The 22,449-nt window shown below is 39.0% G+C and overlaps 1 protein-coding gene across 1 annotated transcript; it reads left to right on the top strand.

The window, feature by feature from the left end:
* The first annotated feature begins 2,562 nt into the window (after positions 1–2,562).
* Positions 2,563–20,966, top strand: nom1 (nucleolar protein with MIF4G domain 1). Its single transcript, XM_062022092.1, has 11 exons — positions 2,563–3,688; positions 3,757–3,869; positions 6,787–6,982; positions 8,763–9,086; positions 9,168–9,278; positions 13,516–13,686; positions 15,072–15,193; positions 16,722–16,854; positions 17,138–17,269; positions 17,491–17,600; positions 20,589–20,966. Exons 1-11 carry the CDS (start codon positions 2,858–2,860, stop codon positions 20,764–20,766), a joined length of 2,421 nt encoding a protein of 806 aa, XP_061878076.1. The 5' UTR covers positions 2,563–2,857; the 3' UTR covers positions 20,767–20,966.
* Positions 20,967–22,449: the final 1,483 nt, after the last annotated feature.

Raw genomic sequence — 22,449 nt, 5'->3', positions numbered from 1 at the left:
TACAATTAGTGCACCAACCCAAAAAACCTCCCTCCCCATTTACACTCATTCACACAAAAGGGTTGTTTCTTTCTGTTATTAATATTCTGGTTCCTACATTATATATCAATACAGTCTGCAAGGAATACAGTCCGTAAGCACACATGATTGTGCGTGCTGCGGGTCCACTAATAGTACTAACCTTTAACAGTTAATTTGACTAATTTTCATTACTAGTTTCTATGTACCGGTAACTGTTTTTATATTGTTTTACTTTCTTTTTTATTCAAGAAAATGTTTTTAATTTATTTGTCTTATTTTATTTTATACATTTTTTAAAAAAGGACCTTATCTTCACCATACCTGGTTGTCCAAATTAGGCATAATAATGTGTTAATTCCACGACTGTATATATCGTATCGGTTGATATCGGTAGCGGTTGATATCGGTATCGGTAATTAAAGAGTTGGACAATATCGGAATATCGGATATTGGCAAAAAGCCATTATCGGACATCCATAATATATATATATATATATATATATATATATATATGTATATATATATATATGTGTGTGTGTGTGTGTGTGTGTGTGTGTGTGTGTGTGTGTGTGTGTGTGTGTGTGTGTGTGTAAAGCCATAGGCTCACACAAGTAAACTAAACAAGAATGCAAAAAATGGTATATATATATATATATATATATATATATATATATATATATATATATATATATATATATATATATATATATATATATGTATATATTTACATATAAATGTGTGTGTGTGTGTGTGTGTGTGTGTGTGTGTAAAGCCATAGGCTCACACAAATTCCGTAAATAATCCTAATTTGGAGCACAGCATCATAGTTTTCATAGCGCCCTTAAATTGATATATCTGTTAAAAACATTTAAAGTGATTTAGGTAGCCCTTTTTGTCTTTTAAAAAAAATATTTTTCACATTTTTATAATTACTATTTAATAATATTTAATACTCTATCTGTATTTGCTTCTGTTTTCTTTCTTTGATGTTGAAAATTATAAAAAATTATAAATGTATGTATGTCCTTCAATAAAAAATTCAAAAACAAAAACAAAAATCATAGTTTTCATAGCTTTTTGGTTGTTAGAGGTAGAAAGTAGGGCTGCGAATCTTTGGGTGTCCCACGAATCGATTCAATATCGATTCTTGGGGACACGATTCGATTCAAAATCGATTTTTTTTTCAATTCAACACGATTCTTGATTCAAAAACGATTTTTTTACCGATTCAAAAGGATTCTCTATTCATTCAATACATAGGATTTCAGCAGGATCTACCCCAGTCTGCTGACATGCAAGCAGAGTAGTAGATTTTTGTAAAAAGCTTTTATAATTGTAAAGGACAATGTTTTATCAACTGATTGCAATAATGTAAATTTGTTTTAACTATTAAATGAACCAAAAATATGACTTATTTTATCTTTGTGAAAATATTGGACACAGTGTGTTGTCAAGCTTATGAGATGCGATGCAAGTGTAAGCCACTGTGACACTATTGTTCTTTTTTTTATTTTTATAAATGTCTAATGATAATGTCAATGAGGGATTTTTAATCACTGCTATGTTGAAATTGTAACTAATATTGATACTGTTGTTGATAATATTCATTTTTGTTTCACTACTTTTGGTTTATTCTGTGTCGTGTTTGTGTCTCCTCTCAATTGCTCTGTTTATTGCAGTTCTGAGTGTTGCTGGGTCGGGTTTGGTTTTGGAATTGGATTGCATTGTTATGGTATTGCTGTGTATTGTTTTGTTGGATTGATTAATTTATAAAATTAAAATGAAAAAAATAAAAAAATTGTGAATAAAAAAATTAAAAATCTATTTTTTCAAAATGAGAATCGATTCTGAATCGCACAACGTGAGAATCGCGATTCGATTTCGAATCGATTTTTTCCCACACCCCTAATATATATATATATATATATATATATATATATATATATATATATATATATATATATATATATATATATATATATATATATATATATATATATATATATATGTGTGTGTGTGTGTGTGTGTGTGTGTGTGTGTGTGTGTGTGTGTGTGTGTGTGTGTGTGTAAAGCCATAGGCTCACACAAGTTCCGTAAATAATCCAAATTTGGAACACAACATCATAGTTTTCATAGCGCCCTTAAAATTGATATCTCTGTTAAAAACATTTAAAGTGATTTAGGTAGCCCTTTTTGTCTTTTATTTTTTACACATTTGTTATTATTATTATTTATTTATATTTAATACTCTGTATTTGCTTTTGTTTTCTTTCCTTGATGTTTAAAGTGCCTTGACTTTTGTGTGAATTATAAATGCATGTTTGTTGTTCAATAAAAAATTTAAAAATTAAATAAATAAATAAAAAATCATAGTTTTCATAGCTTTTTGGTTGTTAGAGGTAGAAAGCGTTTTAAAGTACATGTCTCATTCTTTTCTAAAGGCACAAAAAACAGGTCGGGTATTGAGAAACTTACATTTAAGAATATAAAACTTAGCCAATAGTATAATGAGGTTGCAATGGTTAATTTCCTTTTTCAAATGTTTTTCTCATACTGTGAACCGGAAGCAGTTGGCCACATGATGGAGGTCGAAACCTCGAATGCCAGCAGCAGCACATGTACATGCTACATTTTTAAAAATGCCCATAGCTTTTCTTGAAACGCAGTGCTTTACTAATGCTGGTATTTTATTTGACTTTCTTATCAGCGGTTGAGAGCTGTTAGCCTGTTGGCATTGACTTTTATCAATACTCTTATCGAAAATAACACTAGCTAGCATTAGCTCGTGTTAGTTGGCCAGTATCCGAACAGAAAGGCGAGTTACTTTGTCCTAAGCATGAAAGTCAAATGGAAGGTAGGCGGGAAAAAGAAGAAAGGCAACGAAGTGTTGCAGAAGTACATGGTGGCGGTGGATGAATTTGTAAAAAGCAAGAATGGTGCAGAGGAGGCACAGGCTGACACCAGCGTGAGGTTTGTCCAAAGGAAAAGTAGGAAGGAGCTTCGGAAAGACAAGCGAAAACTGAAGAAAGCCAGAATGAAAAGTTACTACCAAGGCAAAAAGACTGACATTTTACCTGGTGACGATGGTGCTCCCCCGGATGCAGCTGTTCCTCAACAACCACGTCCAAAAAAGGAGACCATCAAAAAAAGCATTGCTAAAAACAATGCCATGAAAGCAGAACAGTCTAAAGAGCCTTTGTCCAAGAAAGCCACCAAGCTTCAAGAATCGAGAAAGAAAGCACTGCTGGAGGCAAACGAACAAGAAGATAGAGAAATAAAAAAGCTAGAGCGCTTTCTCAAATTAAACAAGAGAAAAAACAAGAAAAGCATTCCTCAGTCATTTGTGGACGACGGCCTGGACTACATCTTGGGTGTCCTGGACTCTGACACTTTGGCCGCCGGCATGGGCGACAGCGATGACGACATGGACATGGCCAAGCAAAACTTTGAACAACTGGACAAGGACACCTCACAGCCCTCAGATGAGGAGGAGGAGAACGTGGCGAGTGAAGGCAACGGAGAAGACATGGATTCTTCCAGCGATGAAGTTGATGCGTCAGAGGAGGAGGTTGAAGTTACCAGTGAAGAAGAGGCGATGGATGAAACCCAAGATGAGGGTGATGCTGAAGACATAAATAAAGAAGCCATGGAGTCCAATTCAAATCCTGTAAGATCGCTTTCATCACCACCACATTATCGTTGTCATGTATGTCATGGTTATCTTCTCATCTTTAGGGTGCCTTTGACACCGGCAAGTACGTGCCTCCTCACGTGCGCAACGCTGCAGGTGACCAACACAAAGCCGAGCTGGAAAAACTCCGGAAGAACGTCAAAGGCCTTGTAAACAGGTAGAAATCGATGTTGACGTACACTGTCGTGCTGCTGTTAATGTGCTGTAAATTCAGGCAGTCGAGACCCGCACGAGGGCCTGCTGACAGAGTCCCAGTCACCCCAAAGACGTGCGCACGCCCTCAAACAAGTCTCTTTTAGAACATTACAAAATCGTTATGTAACACGATAGATAAGGATTTTCAACTACATTTGTTAGGAGGCCACATTCCAGAAAGCTAAGGACTGGGGGGCTGGACTTCTCCCTTGATTATTAAATGTCCACTGTCAAGTAGACATTTCATTTTGGTCTATTTTGTCAGGTACAATAGAGCCATTTACAGTCAAAAAGAATTCTCCAAATGTGCAGTGGTACCGTATACACTACCGTTCAAAAGTTTGGGGTCACCCAAACAATTTTGTGGAATAGCCTTCATTTCTAAGAACAAGAATAGACTGTCGAGTTTCAGATGAAAGTTCTCTTTTTCTGGCCATTTTGAGCGTTTAACTGACCCCACAAATGTGATGCTCCAGAAACTCAATCTGCTCAAAGGAAGGTCAGTTTTGTAGCTTCTGTAACGAGCTAAAGTGTTTTCAGATGTGTAAACATGATTGCACAAGGGTTTTCTAATCATCAATTAGCCTTCTGAGCCAATGAGCAAACACATTGTACCATTAGAACACTGGAGTGATAGTTGCTGGAAATGGGCCTCTATACACCTATGTAGATATTGCACCAAAAACCAGACATTTGCAGCTAGAATAGTCATTTACCACATTAGCAATGTATAGAGTGTATTTCTTTAAAGTTAAGACTAGTTTAAAGTTATCTTCATTGAAAAGTACAGTGCTTTTCCTTCAAAAATAAGGACATTTCAATGTGACCCCAGACTTTTGAACGGTAGTGTAAGTCGCTCCGGAGTATAAGTCGCACCAGCCGAAAATGCATAATAAAGAAGGAAAAAAACATATAAGTCGCACTGGATTATAAGTCGCCTTTTTGGGGGAAATGTATTTGATAAAACCCAACACCAAGAATAGACATTTGAAAGGCAATTTAAAATAAATAAAGAATAGTGAACAACTGGCTGAATAAGTGTACGTTATATAACTCATAAATAACCAACTGAGAACGTGCCTGGTATGTTAACGTAACATATTATGGTAAGAGTTTATTCAAATAACTATAACATATAGAACATGCTATACGTTTACCAAACAATCTGTCACTCCTAATCGCTAAATCAGATGAAATCTTATATGTGTAGTCTCTTACGTGAATGAGCTAAATAATATTATTTGATATTTTACGGTAATGTGTTAATAATTTCACACATAAGTCGCTACTGAGTATAAGTTGCACCCCCGGCCAAACTATGAAAAAAACTGTGACTTATAGTCCGAAAAATACGATACTTGGGTTTATGTGTGCCCCCCTTTTTGTAGGATTCAGTTTTCACAAAAACCTTTACTGAAATGTAGCCCCTGTAGTCGCATGACCAAACATCAATGCATGAAAAACTAGTTGTTTGCCTGCATATCAAATACCCAAACAAAGAAGTCGGCTGTGAAACTTTAATCATGTCAAATATGTTCCCTGGCTCAAAAAAGGTGGTTTATACAGGGTTTTTCCTGGCTTAAATTGGGGCAGAGATGGTACAATCCTGACCATGCGCCAGAATTTTTACGCAAAAAAAGGGTAGTTTTTTTCTATTTACAGTAATATGCTGTAAAGAACACCCTAAAATGTATTGGTATTTTTATTAATTTGATGGGAGGTTAGCTGTAAAATCATAAGTCAAGTAGATATTTAAGTATTTATTTTTATTTAGACAAAACATTTTTGGAGAGTATGGTAATATACTGTAATATTTGTTGCAATAATAGATGCTATTGAAGTTTAAAAGGCATGCAATTTCAAGCAGTACATGTATTTTTTTCTGTCAAAATAAAAAAAAATCCATTACATTTAGTGAGAAAATATTAAGTACTTTATTGAAACATAATTTCCAGGTGTTTGCGGGCCAGATAAAATGATGTTGCGGGCTAGATCTGGCCCCTGGGCCTTGAGTTTGACACCTGTGGCCTAAGCGCTTGCATAAGAGAATGATGGGCTCATAGCTTGTGTGGTGGGGCCACTTTTGCTTGAGATACTCGTATATGATTTTGAAGCAGCCTTCAAGCGCTCTGTGGACAAAAATTTCCACATGTTGTCACCACCATGAATTATTACATTTTAACTGTTACGTTAATTTCTCTTCTCTGTTTCACCTTGACTCTTGACTTTCCTCCTCGCGAGATCGCTTTTTAAAGTAGTAAAAAAACATAAACGTTTTTTTAAATAAACACGACATGCTTGTAATGCTTTCTTGGCGTAACTCCTTTTAGTTGACCTTGTACCAGTCAATCTGTACCGTCATGAAACTACCTGATCCTGTGCAGACTTCTAATAAATTCTTCAATCAATCGATCTATTATAATTCATCAAAAAAGGTTGGAAACAAAGCTAATACTACTGGCTGTGTTCACTTACCAGAGACAAAATGTTCACAGCACAGTCTGGAGTGTTCTGTAGGAGTCCAGTGATCCCTCCGTGTCATACTCCGTATGGCAGAAATCCACTTGTTACGGCGGTCAATGTTATGCACCAAGTAGCGGGAAACAACACGATTCGATTTGTTTCTTCCTGGGTAGTTGTTTCAGTTCTTTACGGTGCACTGCTGTCGACATAGCGCCTCTATAGTGGCGCAACGCTGCAACTGCAGTTAAAATACGTAGCTGCCACAGAGGGACATCAATCGCTCAATCAACACTTTATGCTGTGTTGAGCGATGTCAGTCGCTCTGGTTAGGGGCGGCCGCCACGCAATTTTGAACGCAGGAAAAACCCTGTTATAGCATCAATTTCTTGACAGATTTGTGTATTTTCTCTTTACAGACTGAGTGAGCCCAACATGTCGTCCATCAGCGGCCAGCTGGAGGCGCTCTATATGAGCTGCAGCAGGAAGGACATGAACGACACCCTCACAGAGGTGCTGCTGGCGGCCTGCGTCACCCCAGCGCTGATGCCTGACAGGCTGCTGATGGAGCACGTCCTCCTCGTCAGCGTCCTTCATCACGCTGTGGGCTTGGAGGTAAAGGCCACTTATTTGTCATATGTGGAAGGAGTACATGCTTTACACATCGTAGGGCTCAAATTTAACCACAGCAACTGCGGCAAAAGCCGCGACTGCCTTGTCATTTGCCGTAAGCCCTAAAAAATTGACCAACATCCGCAGCAAGAACATGCCGTGACCGCCCTTGACTTTTTACTTATTAATGGATGAGGGATGTAACAGTAAACGGTATAATGATAATTTGCGATAAAATTCCAGACGATTAGTAACACCGTCAAATTTTTTAATTACAGAAACCCTGTCATTTATTAGTGCATTTTTGGCAACACGAAGTCAGGCGCATGCGCACTCGCATCGTTTGGCTTGATAATCATGGCGGACCAACGACACAGACTTTTCTCGGGAGATTTCCCCTCCGAGTAATCGGAGCCAAGCACTTGGTTTAACGTCATTTTCCCTTGCTTCACGGCGTGCGGTTAAGAGCGCACTGCTGTGTTTAGATGGCGACAGGTGTGGGCAATATTGGAGACAGACACACTTGTCCCCACACTAAAAGTATACAGCGAAGGAGAAAACTATTTGATGTTACTTTTATCAATACAGCGTCCATCAGCTGCTGTGACTGAAAGTTAATGAGGTGAGGAAACATGCAGCAGGTGATGTGTCGTGAACGTTGTCACAACTTGTTTATAAAGTCTTTAGTTTGTTTACTGGGATGTTCACTCGTCCTTTATTTAACTGCCAACTGTATCAGTGTTCAAATAACATCAATACTAGCTAAATGTTTTGTCATCTCAATCAAACTGAATGCAGGCTGTGAAGGTTGTGTATTCGATGTGAGAGGTGTCGCTCCTCTTTATTTTTGTTGGCCAAACTGTTGTACTGAACCAAGAGAAAAACAAAACTTGTTAAATCTTCATTAGCCAAATTGCTTTGTGTTTTATTTTGATATCAAAAAGTAAACACAAGGTTTTTTTTACATGTTTTTTTCATGTCACAAAGGTATTACTTCAAAAAACATTCATGTGACACAGCATTTTGTTAATGTTTTATTGTGTATAGTTTATTCCTATATGACATATTTCTGCTCAAACTCTTAATGGATCTGTCCAGATACATAATCTACATGTACATATAAATGTACATCCATCCATTTTCTACTGCCTGTCCCTTTCGGGGTCGCGGGGGGGCTGGAGCCTATCTCAGCTGCATTCGGGCGGAAGGCGGGTTTCATCCTGGACAAGTCGCCACTTCATCATAGGGCCAACACAGATAGACAACATTCACACTCACATTCACACACTAGGGCCAATTTAGTGTTGCCAATCAACCTATCCCCAGGTGCATGTTTTTTGAGGTTTGAGGAAGCCGGAGTACCCGGAGGGAACCCACGCAGTCACGGGGAGAACATGCAAACTCCACACAGAAAGATCCCGAGCCCGGGATTAAACTCAGGACCTTCGTATTGTGAGGCACATGCACTAACCCCTGTTCCACCGTGCTGAATGTAACTTTAAAAAAATAAATAATAATATTTAAAAAAATACCTCTATCAAAATGTACAAATAGAGATAAAGGCATCATGAAATGACAAAAAGCTGACAAGTTGATATTAATAATGAATAAAAAACAGTTTATATATGTATATGTATGCATGCATGCTTTGGAGCCCCTGCCTCGAAAGAAAATAATGTTTGCCTTGGTGCCCTAAAATATGAGCCCTCCTTTAAGGCAATACTTGCCTTGACCTTAAAAAGTTAAAATTCTAGGCCTGACATTGTATGTTGTAATATTCCAGGTGGGAGCCCATTTTCTGGAGACGGTGGTGCGCATGTTCGACAATGTGTACAACCGGCCAAGTGAGGGCAAAGAGTGCGACAACCTTGTGGCCATTGTGGCCCACCTCTACAACTTCCAGGTGGTGCACTCACTCCTCATCTTCGACATCCTGAGACGCTTCGTGGCGGCCTTCGCAGAGAAGGACATCGAGCTGGTGCTCTTTGTGCTAAAGAACGTCGGCTTCTCCCTGAGGAAGGACGACGCACTGGCTCTCAAGGACCTCATCACCGAGGCCCAGCGCAAGGCGTCTGACGTGGCAAATAAGTTCCAGGATCAAACAAGAGTATGCAATGAAAATCTGTCTCTCGTGTTGTTGAAGGCACTCTGAATGCTCTCCTAACTTAGCACACTAAAATGTTTCCAGGTGCGCTTCATGTTGGAAACCATGCTGGCTTTAAAGAATAATGACATGCGCAAGATCCCAGGCTACGATCCTGAACCTGTGGAGAAACTGAAGAAGCTGCAAAGGACTCTGGTAGGACATCTCTTCTCACCTCTCTAATTATTTACATTACTGGAACAATACGCAGCCATACATCATACAACAGTGTTTGCCATACATCTGTAATCAATCCATTATTTGCACAGATGGTTGGGCGATTCTTTCATGTTAAAGTCATGTGTCCATTAGGACAGTGTTTTTCAACCACTGTGCCGGGGCACACTAGTGTGCCGTGAGACACAGTCTGGTGTGCCGTGGGAGATTATGTAATTTCACCTATTTAGGTTAAAAATATTTTTTGCAAACCAGTAATTATAGTCTGCAAATGATGTGTTGTTGTTGATTGTCGGTGCTGCCTAGAGCTCTGCGTCGTAACCATGTAATACTCTTCCATATCAGTAGGTGTTAGCCGGTAGCTAATTGCTTTGTAGATGTCGGAAACAACGGGAAGCAGCGAGCAGGTAAAAAGGTGTCTAATGCTTAAACTTAAAATAAACAAAAGGTGAGTGCCCCTAAGAAAAGGCATTGAAGCTTAGGGAAAGCTATGCAGAACGAAACTAAAACTGAACTGGCTACAAAGTAAACAAAAACAGAATGCTGGACGACAGCAAAGACTTACAGCGTGTGGAGCAGACGGTGTCCACAGAATACATCCGTACATGACATGACAAATCACCAAAATAGGAGCGCAAGACAAGAACTAAAACACTACACACAGGAAAACACAGAGAAACTCAAAATAAGTCACGGTGGGATGTGACGGCGGGATGGGACGGGTCGTGACAGTAGACCTACTTTGAGACAAGTGCTATAGTGATGCATGGTTGGTTATGGTTATGGTTTGAATTAATATCCGATAATTGCGACAACAACTTTTTACTGTCAACTGAGTTTCGTTTTTTTAAAGATTTCTGCTGGTGGTGTGCCTCCGGATTTTTTCAACGCAAAAAATGTGCCTTGGCTCAAAAAAGGTTGAAAAACACTGCATTAGGACCATAAAAAGTCACTAGTCCTTCTGATCTGATTGCCGAAGACATTTGGAGTGGAATATTCAAAATTGCTGTCTGAAATTGTGGCATTTCGTGATGTTTAGACAGAATTTTCACATACTTTGCTGATTGGAAATACAATTGGATATGGTTTAACGGCTACACTGAAACACAATTAAGGATATAAAGTCAACTTGTTTTTCCACTCTACTGCTACGTTAACAATATATAAACACAACACTGGCTCACAGTCTGCAGGGTGGATCTCAGAAGGAGGAGTTAAAATTGGCCAGTAGGATGATGGAATAGAGTTAGCCCACACGGATCCTTCCACGCTCTGCTTACTTTCTCCGCGTATGCACCACTTCATTCCAAAAATGATCACAAGAAAACTAAAAGCATTTTTAAACACATCAGAGGAGAGAGAAGGGCTGATGCGTCCACTTTTGCCACCATCTCAGAATTCTTTAATACTCAATAAATATAGCAATAAAATGGATATACTGTGTTTAGGAAGCAGTCCACTGTGCTGAGTTGTAACGACAAGCTAATTTGTTTTGAGCAAGACAGGTAGCACCAAATGTGTCTTTCGGTTGCCACGATAATAAATAAAATGTATGGCAAACACTGACACTATTTACCTCATCTTATAGATGTGCTATTTTCCTTTTGTGCCACTAAGTGGCACCAAATAGCTACCTTTGAAGGGGAACTGTACTTTTTTTTTAAAAAAATGTTGCCTATCATTCACAATCATTATAAAAGCCATGACGATGGATGTATTTGTTTTATGAATTCTAACTCGTGAATGAACGTAAACAAAAGTCCACTCACAGTGGAGCCAATGTGAGGTCCTCTATTTTGCCCATAAAACCCAATAACTAACCATACAAAAACCGCCAACAATACTCCAATTATATTTTGTGACTTTAATATTGGCCAAGTATTAGTAATATTGTTGTTATAAGCGCTAACGCAGACAAATTATTTACAGCAGTGCCATGATCACTGGCACTGCTGTGATCATGGCACTGCTGTCACTGGCACTGCTGTCAACATCACCAGGCGGTGATGTTGACAGCACCGCCTGCTGAGCTTTTTCCTCGCCTCGGTACTCGTGAAAATGTATTCTAATCTAATCATAAATAATGCCTCTCACCTTGATAATGGAAGGATGAGGATGTAATCCAACGAGTTGGTACACTTACAATGATCAAAATAGGTATATATTACATGCTATTATGAATGCCTGTTACTACATTACATAAATACTTACATCATGTATATAAAACCTCAATGGAGGTGTTTGGATTTTTTTTTTTTAAAGGGCTTTGTAGGCAGAATAGAGCGACTCCCTCCCTTAGGCTCTATTGTAAGCAGACTTTTGATCGCATTTATTTAATATATAGAATGCATAAAAATGTGTTCCTGTCTCACAGAAGGATTGTGAATGATACGCAAAATAAATAAAAAAGTGCAGTTCCCCTTTAAGTTAGACATTTCAGAAGCTCCTTAACCCCGGATTTCCACTGGATGCAAAACGGCCCCACAACGGCGCGCGCAAGGCAGCAGATTCTTTTCATTTTTATTCAACTCAGTGTTATTGGAGACTTTTTTATGTTTTGGAGACTTTGAGGTGAAAGCACAAAGCAGGGTGCTGCCGTGAGCCCCGTCCCCTGATCCAAAGCAGTCACTGGCGGTCAGCGCACAGCAGGGGAGACCCTCACAGGGCGGGAATTTCAGCGGTTTGCGCATGCGCCAATCATTTCCCGTCTGGATTTTTATGGTGCGTTTCATTTGTACTGGGTACTCTATATAAAAAAGGGTTACAAATGGAAATGAGCAGCAGCAGTCTATAAAACTGGCGAGTTTCGTTTTGATCTTTTTTTTTGTGTGCGTGCGCCCTCATATAGATTGCGCCTTCGGCGGTCGACCAAATTGCCCTGTCAGTTGGTATTTGACACACGCCCCCCTAGATTTGTCACTACTAGCTTTTGTTTTTTTTTAAATTGCAAGAAGATTGGAAAGTTGCCAAATTAAGCAATAATCTGATCCCAGGCCAGTGAGGTTACATAACACAAACTGCTTCCAGATTAATTGTATCTCATTTCTAAATTAAAATATACCTATATACCTACATGTAATTAATTGGCTTATGTGGGGAAAAAACAGTCCGCGCAGTCATTATTAATATGACTTTGGTTGTTTGACGGGCGAACCAGTGAAGCTTATCAAAACGTACTTGAGATCGATGTCACAGGAGCTTTTTCTACACTTGCCATAAATAGACCGCATCAATCATCAGTTACATCACAGAAGGCCAAAAAAAGTCAAATTTTAGATTGCACTTCACACTTGTTGTTAATTAATGTTAATGCCAGTTGTAAACAGAAAAACACGGGTGGAAAATTCCGCTATAGTCTGTGCACTGAATTCACATTTTTTTAATTATCTGCTGTTTATGTACAAAACTGGTGTGTAATCATAACTGGAACTGTTCAGATGTTATTAGGATGATGGAAAACAAAACTCGTATGTTAATATGAAATAGTTTATTATTTTTGTAATTCTCCATGGAATAGGTTTTTTTTTTTGTTAGGTTTTTTTTCATGTGTTTTTCAAGCACGGTTATTAGATCCTGTGATGAAGGATTTGTGCAACTTACATTGTTGTTTATATACTGTATTTCATATATTTCATTAATTTATCTTGTTTTTCTCTGTTCTTGTTACCTTTTTGTAGTTAAGATTGTATAATAAAATATTACAATATAATATATTGTTGTGTCGTTGGCAGGGTTTGGGGGTAAGTCTTTTTTATTGGGGGGGGGGGCAAGGCATGGTTGGCACAAGGCGTAATTCGAGCCAGGACCGCCTTGCCAACTGATACGGGTGATGTTACTGTTATATTGTTGCTTGCCACAAAAAGTAATGTTGTTTAGCAAGACAAAACTGTCATCGTTCAGCACCTTTTATTAATATTAATAGCATGACACATTGTATTTGCTTCTGTTCCTCAGAAAGGACAAAATAAACTGATTTGCTTAATTACAATTTACCTTATCACGTGCGGGATCTCGTAAAAGTCTGCGCTATTTCGCTGCACGACAGAGCCGCAACAGAACGGCGCCCGGGATTGCTAGACTGTAGATGGCCGTTTCGTTCAGCAGCCTTTCCGCATGCAGTGGAAATTCGGGGCTAGAACACTTCTTTTTGTAGGATGACACAGTAAAAGAAAGTTTGAGTTGCCCATTAAGTCCACATGCTAAATGTGCCACACAGATCCAACGCAGAGCAGCAGGCAGCGACATGATGCTCAGAGTTTCCCTGGACAATCTGCTGTCAGCCAATGAGGTGGGCCGCTGGTGGATCGTGGGCTCCTCGTGGAACGGAGCGCCCATGATCAGCCAACAAGAGAACACGGCACCCGACAAAAGCAGCAGTGAAGGACAAGTAAGTGATGTACCTGTTTAGCTTAGTTTAGCACATATTTAACACCCTTTTTTTTGTCCGTCAGTACACTTCTATGCACTACAATAGTCTGATTTCTCAAAAAAATCGGCTCAAAATAAGATTTCCGCAATCCGTGGAAACATCTTAATCTGATAGTGTGACTTTTTGAGAAAAGGGATTAACAAACCTAGATTATGCGATTGGAAACTAGTTTTCTCTGGCATGTAGGCGTTACCAGTGCTCCCATCTCTGTGGAGGAACAACATTTTGACGACGTTTAATCAATGTCGAGTTATGACGTTGGTTTGACCATGGAATTTTGGTCATTTCCCAACCAAAATTCTACAACACAAATACAACGTTGAAACAACATGCTTTTTGACGACGTTTAATCAATGATGAGTTATGACGTTGATTTGACTATTGAATTTTGGTCGTTTCCCAACCAACAACGTGGATCTAATGTTGGACATCAACATTGTCTCAATTTACAAATACAACTATTTAGCAACATTGTTTCAAAGTCAGTTTTAAAGGACATGTATGTATAATCAACGTTGTATCAATGTCTTGTGCCTGCTGGGATGAGATTGTCTCATTGTATTTGTTTATTTTTTTAAAAGGTTGAAGATGTTTACCATAATTCTTCTTTTTGTGCTTTAGAGCAAAACATTTTTCCTCTTGTTAATTAAACCTTAAGTCTGCACTTTATTTAAATAAGATGTGAATGCGAATTGTTGCTTTTTACTTGCTTGTTTGTATTTATAATTCATTTATATCTAATCCACTTAAAATAGATTACAGGAATATAGGAAACCTCACCAGTAGTATCCAGTATTAATTTCACGGTCACACTGCTTGATTTTTTTGTTAAAAAGTTAATGAATTGATTTCAGATCGTATAAAAAAAGTGGTCCCTGAATAATATCGGCAACCGCAAATTCCGAATTGAATAGTTGTTAAAACGAATCAATACACACCTAATTATTACATACCAAATACACCAAAGAGCAGTGGAAAGTTGCAGTTATCTGTTAGATCCGAAAGCTACAAGCTCTTCCATGTAGCATGTAGCATTCTCTTATTAGGTATAACATTCCCGCATAGCTAAACTAGCTGAAATTATCACAAACGCCCCCTAATGAACGAGAGACACAATGCGTATGGCCAGCTGTCGCTTTAGGGATAGAGCATGGAAACTGGGACTTCACATGTAGGTGTGAAAATAGAAGAAACCAAATTATTTGAGAAATCAGACTGATTTAGTGCATGGAAACATGCTGAGTAATGACAAATATCCTCAGTATAATAAATGACTGACAGCCTTGGTTGGCAGAGGTCTCATCTCTGTTTCACAAAGAAGTTTGTCATTTATTTTGCTTCAGTACAGCACCAAAGTTCTGGAGCTGGCTCGAAAACAGAGGATGAACACTGAGGTCAGAAGAAACATCTTCTGCGTGCTCATGACCAGCGAAGATTACCTGGATGCGTTTGAGAAGCTGTTAAGGTCCGTTCACGCTCATGTCTGCTTTGAAGGAGATATGATGTTTAAAACCGTATTTCCTAACCATAGGACCCATTTTATGTCCACAAGCGCCCACTAGAGGGCCGTCAAAATTGTTTCTCAGCTGTGTTCGGTATTGGCTGTAGCTGTACTTAGTGGTAATACACTTTTCCAAGTGCAAAAATTATGACAAAGTGGTGAAGCTGTGTTTTCATTTGCATTTTCAATTTATTGACTAGTTAGTTGAAAAACATATGGAATATTTATTTTGGTACCACATTATTTTATGTAGATGTATTTGTCAGTTATGAGTGCCTTCATATACAGTATATTTGGTTAGTACATGTTTTTCTAATCAGCCTTACCTATGCCTAAGGTTTATGTGTTAAATAATAATCTTTGTAATTGACACGTTTTTTAAATAATTTGACAAGGTTGTAAACTTAGGTTATACATAATTATTGAATACGACTCAAGTCTAGAGTAAGGTTACTAATTCAGTGTTAATATTTGAGTGGGCACCGGGCCCCTATGTCGTTGAAAAGTTGGGCCCCAAGTCATAATGGTTAAGAATAGAGATGTCCGATAATGGCTTTTTTGCCGATATTGTCCAACTCTTAATTACCGATTCCGATATCAACCGATACAGATATATACAGTCGTGGAATTAACACATTATTATGCCTAGGGTAGCGGGTAGCGTGGGGTGTATATTGTAGCATCTCGGAAGAGTTAGTGCTGCAAGGGGTTCTGGGTATTTGTTCTGTTGTGTTACGGTGCGGATGTTCTCCCGAAATGTGTTTGTCATTCTTGTTTGGTGTGGGTTCACAGTGTGGCGCATATTTGTAACAGTGTTAAAGTTGTTTATACGGTCACCCTCAGTGTGACCTGTATGGCTGTTGACCAAGTATGCCTTGCATCCACTTGTGTGTGTGAAAAGCCGTAGATATTATGTGACTGGGCCGGCACGCAAAGGCAGTGCCTTTAAGGTTTATTGGCGCTCTGTACTTCTCCCTACGTCCGTGTACACAGCAGCGTTTTAAATAGTCATTAATTTTACTTTTTGAAACCGATATCAATCATTTTTAAACCGATAGCGATAATTTCCGATATTACATTTTGTAGCATTTATCGGCCAATAATATCGGCAGTCCGATATTATCGGACATCCCGAGTTAAGAACCCTTGCTTTAGTGTGTGTTTGTTTTTCTGTCCTGGTGGAACCAAAAGCTGATAGACTCACAAGTCCAAAGCATTGAAATCAATAGATAATGGCCTCCTAATAGGCCTGCAGGACTGATGTTTGACAAGTGGTCAAACATAGGTACTGCAGTGTGTATTGGTCCCCACAGGGAAGTTACTGACCTGTGTGTGTGTGTGTGTGTGTGTGTGTGTGTGTGTGTGTGTGTGTGTGTGTGTGTGTGTGTGTGTGTGTGTGTGTGTGTGTGTGTGTGTGTGTGTGTGTGTGTGTGTGTGTGTGTGTGTGTGTGTGTGTGTGTGTGTGTGTGTGTGTGTGTGTGTGTGTGTGTAGGATGGGACTGAAGGACAAGCAGGAGAGAGAGATCGTCCACGTTCTGATGGACTGCTGTCTGCAGGAGAAGACCTTCAACAGTTTTTATGCGGTGCTGGCAGATAAGTTCTGCACTCACGACCGCCGTTTTCAGGTACTTGAACCTACAACGCTCTTTTTTTCTTTTTCTCTTTTCCTGAAAGTGAAAGCCATTGACATCATGAAAAAGTCAACACAGCACCAAAACTGACGGGATTTGGTGCTCACACGTTTGCATGCTAATGATTACCTGCGAGTGAACCTTGCGTGACCCAGCGTGTTGCACCTCTCCCCCGTGACGACAAACACTTCCTCCTCGTGTCCCAAACTGTTGACCATTGTCTTCCTCAAAGAGCCTGGGAACGTTTGCTTTTCACGTGTTGTCATTGTTTTCCCAGATGACCTTCCAGTTCAGCCTGTGGGACAAATTCAGGGAGCTTTCCGACCTTCCCACCAGGACTTTGAGCAACCTGGTCCAGCTGGTGACCCACCTCCTCCAGAAGAAGTGCCTCTCGTTGTCTTTATTCAAAGTAAATGAAGTCATTTATTTCACTATTTGCCAACTTTGAGGTCCTTAATTGTTACATATAACTTTGGAAGGGGCGAAATACAAGCTTAATTGCCATCTACATGTCAAGAGTGGAACTATATCTTTGCTTGTCCAGATTGTTGGAGCTTCAGCTGCAGACCACTAAGGTGCCTCACTATTACTATTACTCACTATGGGTATTGCTTTGTGTTTGGCGTGAAGGTCATCGAGTTTGGAGAACTGGACAAGGCCAAAGTGCGCTTCCTGCGTCAGGTCCTGACTCGTCTGCTCAAAGACAGCGAGCCTGAGGAGCTAGTCAGCATATTTGCAAGGTGAGTGTGGTCAGGTAACCTTCGTCTTGAGCTCTACCATCCTAGAGACATTGCGTAAGCCATGGTGTCCAAACCCCGGCCCGCGGGCCAAATGCAGGTCGGCGGCATCTTCAATTAGGCCTTTTAGAGGAGTTCAATTTCAATAAGCAAACCGGCCGTGCGGGGTGTTTTCATTTTAAGTTTAAATATCCAGGGGTCTGACAATGTAAGAAACTCAGGTCAGTGACCATAATGTGTACTTACTTGACATCAGAAGCACAGCATTTACATTACCCGGTCCAAACAACCTTTCATGGTGCAGGAAAAAAAATTCAACCAGCACAAACACACTTCACTCTCTCCACACTTAACCATGTTTGACTTTTAGCTGCTTGAAATTTCTAACTGATTACAAAACTTTAAAGAGATCGTCACGGAAAGTAGGAGTTGAACTTTCACATACTTTCATTATTTAATTATAGTAATTATGAATATTAGAGATGTCCGCTAATGGTTTTTTTGCCGATATTCCGATATTGTCCAACTCTTTATTACCGATTCCGATATCAACCGATACCGATATATACAGTCGTGGAATTAACACATTATTAAGGGTAATTTTGTTGTGATGCCCCGCTGGATGCATTAAACAATGTAACAAGGTTTTCCAAAATAAATCAACTGAAGTTATGGAAAAAAATGCCTACATGGCACTGCCATATTTATTATTAATGTCACAAAGTGCATTATTTTTTAAACATGCCTCAAAACAGCAGCTTGGAATTCGGGACATGCTCTCCCTAAGAGAGCATGAGGAGGTTGAGGTGGGCGGGGTTGAGGTGGGGGGTAGGGGATAGCGGGTGTGTATGTTGTAGCGTCCCGGAAGAGTTAGTGCTGCAAGGGGTTCTGGGTATTTGTTCTGTTGTGTTACGGTGCGGATGTTCTCCCGAAATGTGTTTGTCATTCTTGTTTGGTGTGGGTTCACAGTGTGGCGCATATTTGTAACAGTGTTAAAGTTTTTTATACGGTTCACCCTCAGTGTGACCTGTATGGCTGTTGACCAAGTATGGCTTGCATTCACTTGTGTGTGTGAAAAGCCGTAGATATCATGTGATTGGACCGGCACGCAAAGGCAGTGCCTTTAAGGTTTATTGGCGCTCTGTACTTCTCCCTACATCCGTGTACCACTCCGTACAGCGGCCTTTTAAAAAGTAATACATTTTACCGATAATTTCCGATATTACATTTTAAAGCATTTATCGGCCGATAATATCGGCAGTCTGATATTATCGGACATCTCTAATGAATATATATACAGTTACTTTGCATGCTTTCGGCCCCCGGTCAAATTTTTTTAGCCCAATGCGGCCCTCCAGTCAAAAAGTTTGGACACCCCTAATGAAAGCAAAAAAAAATGTAAATGACCTACAGTTTGAAGGGCATGTGACGTAATGTTGAAAGACGGTTTGTTGATTGCGTCTCTCTATTAATATGACCGCTAACATGCTGTGGACTTAGCGATATTGATAAAACAATCTTGCCTTCTTCCAAACTAAGTTGTTTAAAATTTGACACTTTAGTGACTTATTTTGCCTTAGCGGATATATATACAGGTATCTCCATATATGGTAGAGGTTTACTCGAAGAGCTTTGCAGGAGTCTGCCATTTTTAGCCAGTTGTAGACACTAGGTTCCTTGTTTTTTCTGTATCCTCTTGTGGGGCAGACTGGTTCCTACATGCACATGCATGCTAAAATCCTCCACGGTTGCTATTTCTAATACAAAGTAGTGTGTAGTTCTTACTTACATCTGTCAGTAGACTCCATATGAAAGCGTTAAGAACTACAACGTGGCTGACGGGGTGAAGGTGCCTTTAGCCTGGTGGAGGGCTTCGGCGCGTAAATAAGACCGTCCACATTCTGCATTCTGAAGAAACGTGGCTTGAAGATGGTCTGTAAAACAAAATGTATGCAATTTTTTTTCCCAAAGCACCACCATTACATGTTATGTAGACCACAAGGAAGTGTTTTAAATGTAGAAAAAAAACATAATGTGACCCTTTTAAGCACTTGGCTGACAAACGGGTGTATTCGTAGCGGGCTGCAATTGCAATTTATCATGCCAACAAAGCGAGCATGCCAAATACAAAGTGCTCAAAAGTAGAACTCCTGCACTAAATTGATGTAAAAGTATTGGATGGCCTTTATACAGGACATGCGACCGATTAGCATTAGCGATTTTACATGGCAATTTCAACACATTCTAATTTGGTAATGAAAACTACAACTAAGATGCATGTTACAATCAAACAACTAGAGGGTAATAAATACAATACTTATTGTGTAAACACTTTGAAGGAGTCAACAGAGGACAGAAAAGGTACAAAGACTACTACCTGGCTACGGGAAAACAGCAAGGTCAAACTGAAATGAATGCATACTTGCAAAAGAGACTCAGAAATGTAAGAAACTCAACATTACAGTTGTCAGCTCAGTGTTACATGTTAATTATATTTAAAAAAGAATATTTATTACCACACAAACACACACACAAAAGTAATGACAATTGATACCTCTGCATATCTATTACTGGGAATTGGTACTGTACCTATTTATACCTGACATGGTACAAAATATCAACTAACAAGTTCCGTAAGTATCAATATAAAGGTGCAGTTTGCAGTGGGTTTCTGATGTTTAACAATGAATCCAAAAAATACAAGACCGACCAACGGCTGGTGTAGGTTATGGTTTTGGAGGACGGCTTTAACTAATGTCGATATTTGTCACCATTGATGAATTAACATTGTGCTGCTGCTGAGTGGACAAATCTTGCATGGTTGGGTCTGAAATGGTGGGTCACAAAGATTGCAGCTTGCGCCCTCTGGAGGCATCCACATATCTACTGCAATCAGTATCTTTTACATAAAGTATTTCACACAACACCGAGGATTTGGAGTTTATTAAACACATATCAGAATTTCTGAATCTACCGCCTGTCACCTGCCAGGATCTCTGGAATTCCCAACCTGGGAATGCTGCGGGAGGGCTTGAAGCTATTCATCAGCCACTTCCTTCTGAAGAACGTCCCGTCACAGGATTCAGAGGAGCAGGCGGCCATGCTGTCTGAGCGCGCTCACATCGCCACCAAGGCCATGGAGGCCAAGGAGGTCAAAGTCAAACTGTAAGAAAAACAATTGACTTCTTCTTCCCATCATGTCCACTAAGCTTTTCCCTCAAAATAAATGTTTTGTAAATATATATATACAGTATATCGTTTTTGCTAAGGCGGACCTCCAACTATGTATATTTATCAGGAATGTTTTCCATTAAAAAGGATGACTTATGTTGAATTATTTGCATGAGAATAAAATCATCTCTTTCCAAAGTGGTGAGTGTTCCTAAAAAATACGATACAAATATGTTATTTTAGTTAATAAGCAGCTTATGAAATTATTTTTAATGAAACTAAATCATTATAAAAAAAACAGTTATAGAACAAATAGTGATCATTTCAGATACAGGAGCCCCTGCTTACGATACATGCTGTTTATTAGCTAGTTATGTCTTAGGTTATGAGCCTCCTCACCACTAATTGGTGTAGCTAATGTCACAGTGAAACCCGAAAGAGCCGAACAAAACATCCGATCTTACTTGCTAGCATTAGCTTATAGCTAGAGATTGACATAGTGTAACTTAGTTTTTTCAACCATGGGAAGGAAGAAAGTGAGCGTTAAGGTCAGTGCTTAGAAGAAGTAGATGATAATCAATTAGCGTATTTTTCGGAGTATAAGTCGCACCGGCCGAAAATGCATAATAAAGAAGGAAAAAAACATATATAAGTCGCACTGTAGTGTAAGTCGCATTTTTGGGGGAAATTTTTTGTATAAAAGCCAACACCAAGAATAGACATTTGAAAGGCAATTTAAAATAAATAAAGAATAGTGAACAACAGGCTGAATAAGTGTACGTTATATGAGGCATAAATAACCAACTGAGAACGTGCCTGGTATGTTAACGTAACATATTATGGTAAGAGTCATTCAAATAACTATAACATATAGAACATGCTATACGTTTACCAAACAATCTGTCACTCCTAATCGCTAAATCCCATGAAATCTTATACGTCTAGTCTCTTACGTGAATGAGCTAAATAATATTATTTGATATTTTACGCTAATGTGTTAATAATTTCACACAAGTCGCTCCTGAGTATAAGTCGCACCCCCGGCCAAACTATGAAAAAAACTGCGACTTATAGTCCGAAAAATACGGTAATTAAAAAAATGACAGTGGTAAAGCAGTTTGAGCGTATCACTGCTATGCTGCACCATACTGAAGCAGAATGAGTAACGCCAGCTAAGGACGTTGAAATAATATCTAAACAACAAACATTTATCCATGAAAATACAGACTAGCTGCTGATTGTGTGTTTGACAGAGAAACAGCTGGGAGAAGACATAAAAGTGGGCTCTGTACCGCGGATGTCGTTGTGGCTTGTGCAGCCCTTTGAGACACTTGTGATTTAGGGCTATATAAATAAACATTGATTGACATTGATTTATACTCTTTAAAGTAAATGCTATTATTACTTCATAAAACTACTGTAGTTTTTTGTAGCACATTCTTATTGTTTTTCCTTCAATATTCCTTATCCAAAAGTTTGTTTTTCTTTTTTAAAGACATGTTAAATTGTGCTGATTTAATTGGTTTTAATTCATTTCAATTAGGTTTTTTTTTTATTGTACGGGTTGCGGCACAATTGATTAAACTTGTATCTTGAGGTGTCACTGTAATAATTATCAGGTTTAATCTCTTCACTATAAAAAAAAATAATTCAGTAGATTTTACAGAGAAATATTGGCAGT

The sequence above is a fragment of the Entelurus aequoreus genome, linkage group LG15, assembly GCF_033978785.1.
Source record: "Entelurus aequoreus isolate RoL-2023_Sb linkage group LG15, RoL_Eaeq_v1.1, whole genome shotgun sequence".
NCBI lineage: Eukaryota > Metazoa > Chordata > Actinopteri > Syngnathiformes > Syngnathidae > Entelurus > Entelurus aequoreus.
This window is presented reverse-complemented; position numbering and strand designations above follow the sequence as displayed.

Coding starts and splice junctions, on each gene's coding strand:
- nom1 (XM_062022092.1), top strand. CDS start 2,858: ATGAAAGTCAAATGGAAGGTAGGCGGGAAAAAGAAGAAAGGCAACGAA. Junction 13,687..15,071: donor AAAGCAGCAGTGAAGGACAA/GTAAGTGATGTA, acceptor ATTTTGCTTCAG/TACAGCACCAAAGTTCTGGA. Junction 17,270..17,490: donor TCTCGTTGTCTTTATTCAAA/GTAAATGAAGTC, acceptor TTTGGCGTGAAG/GTCATCGAGTTTGGAGAACT.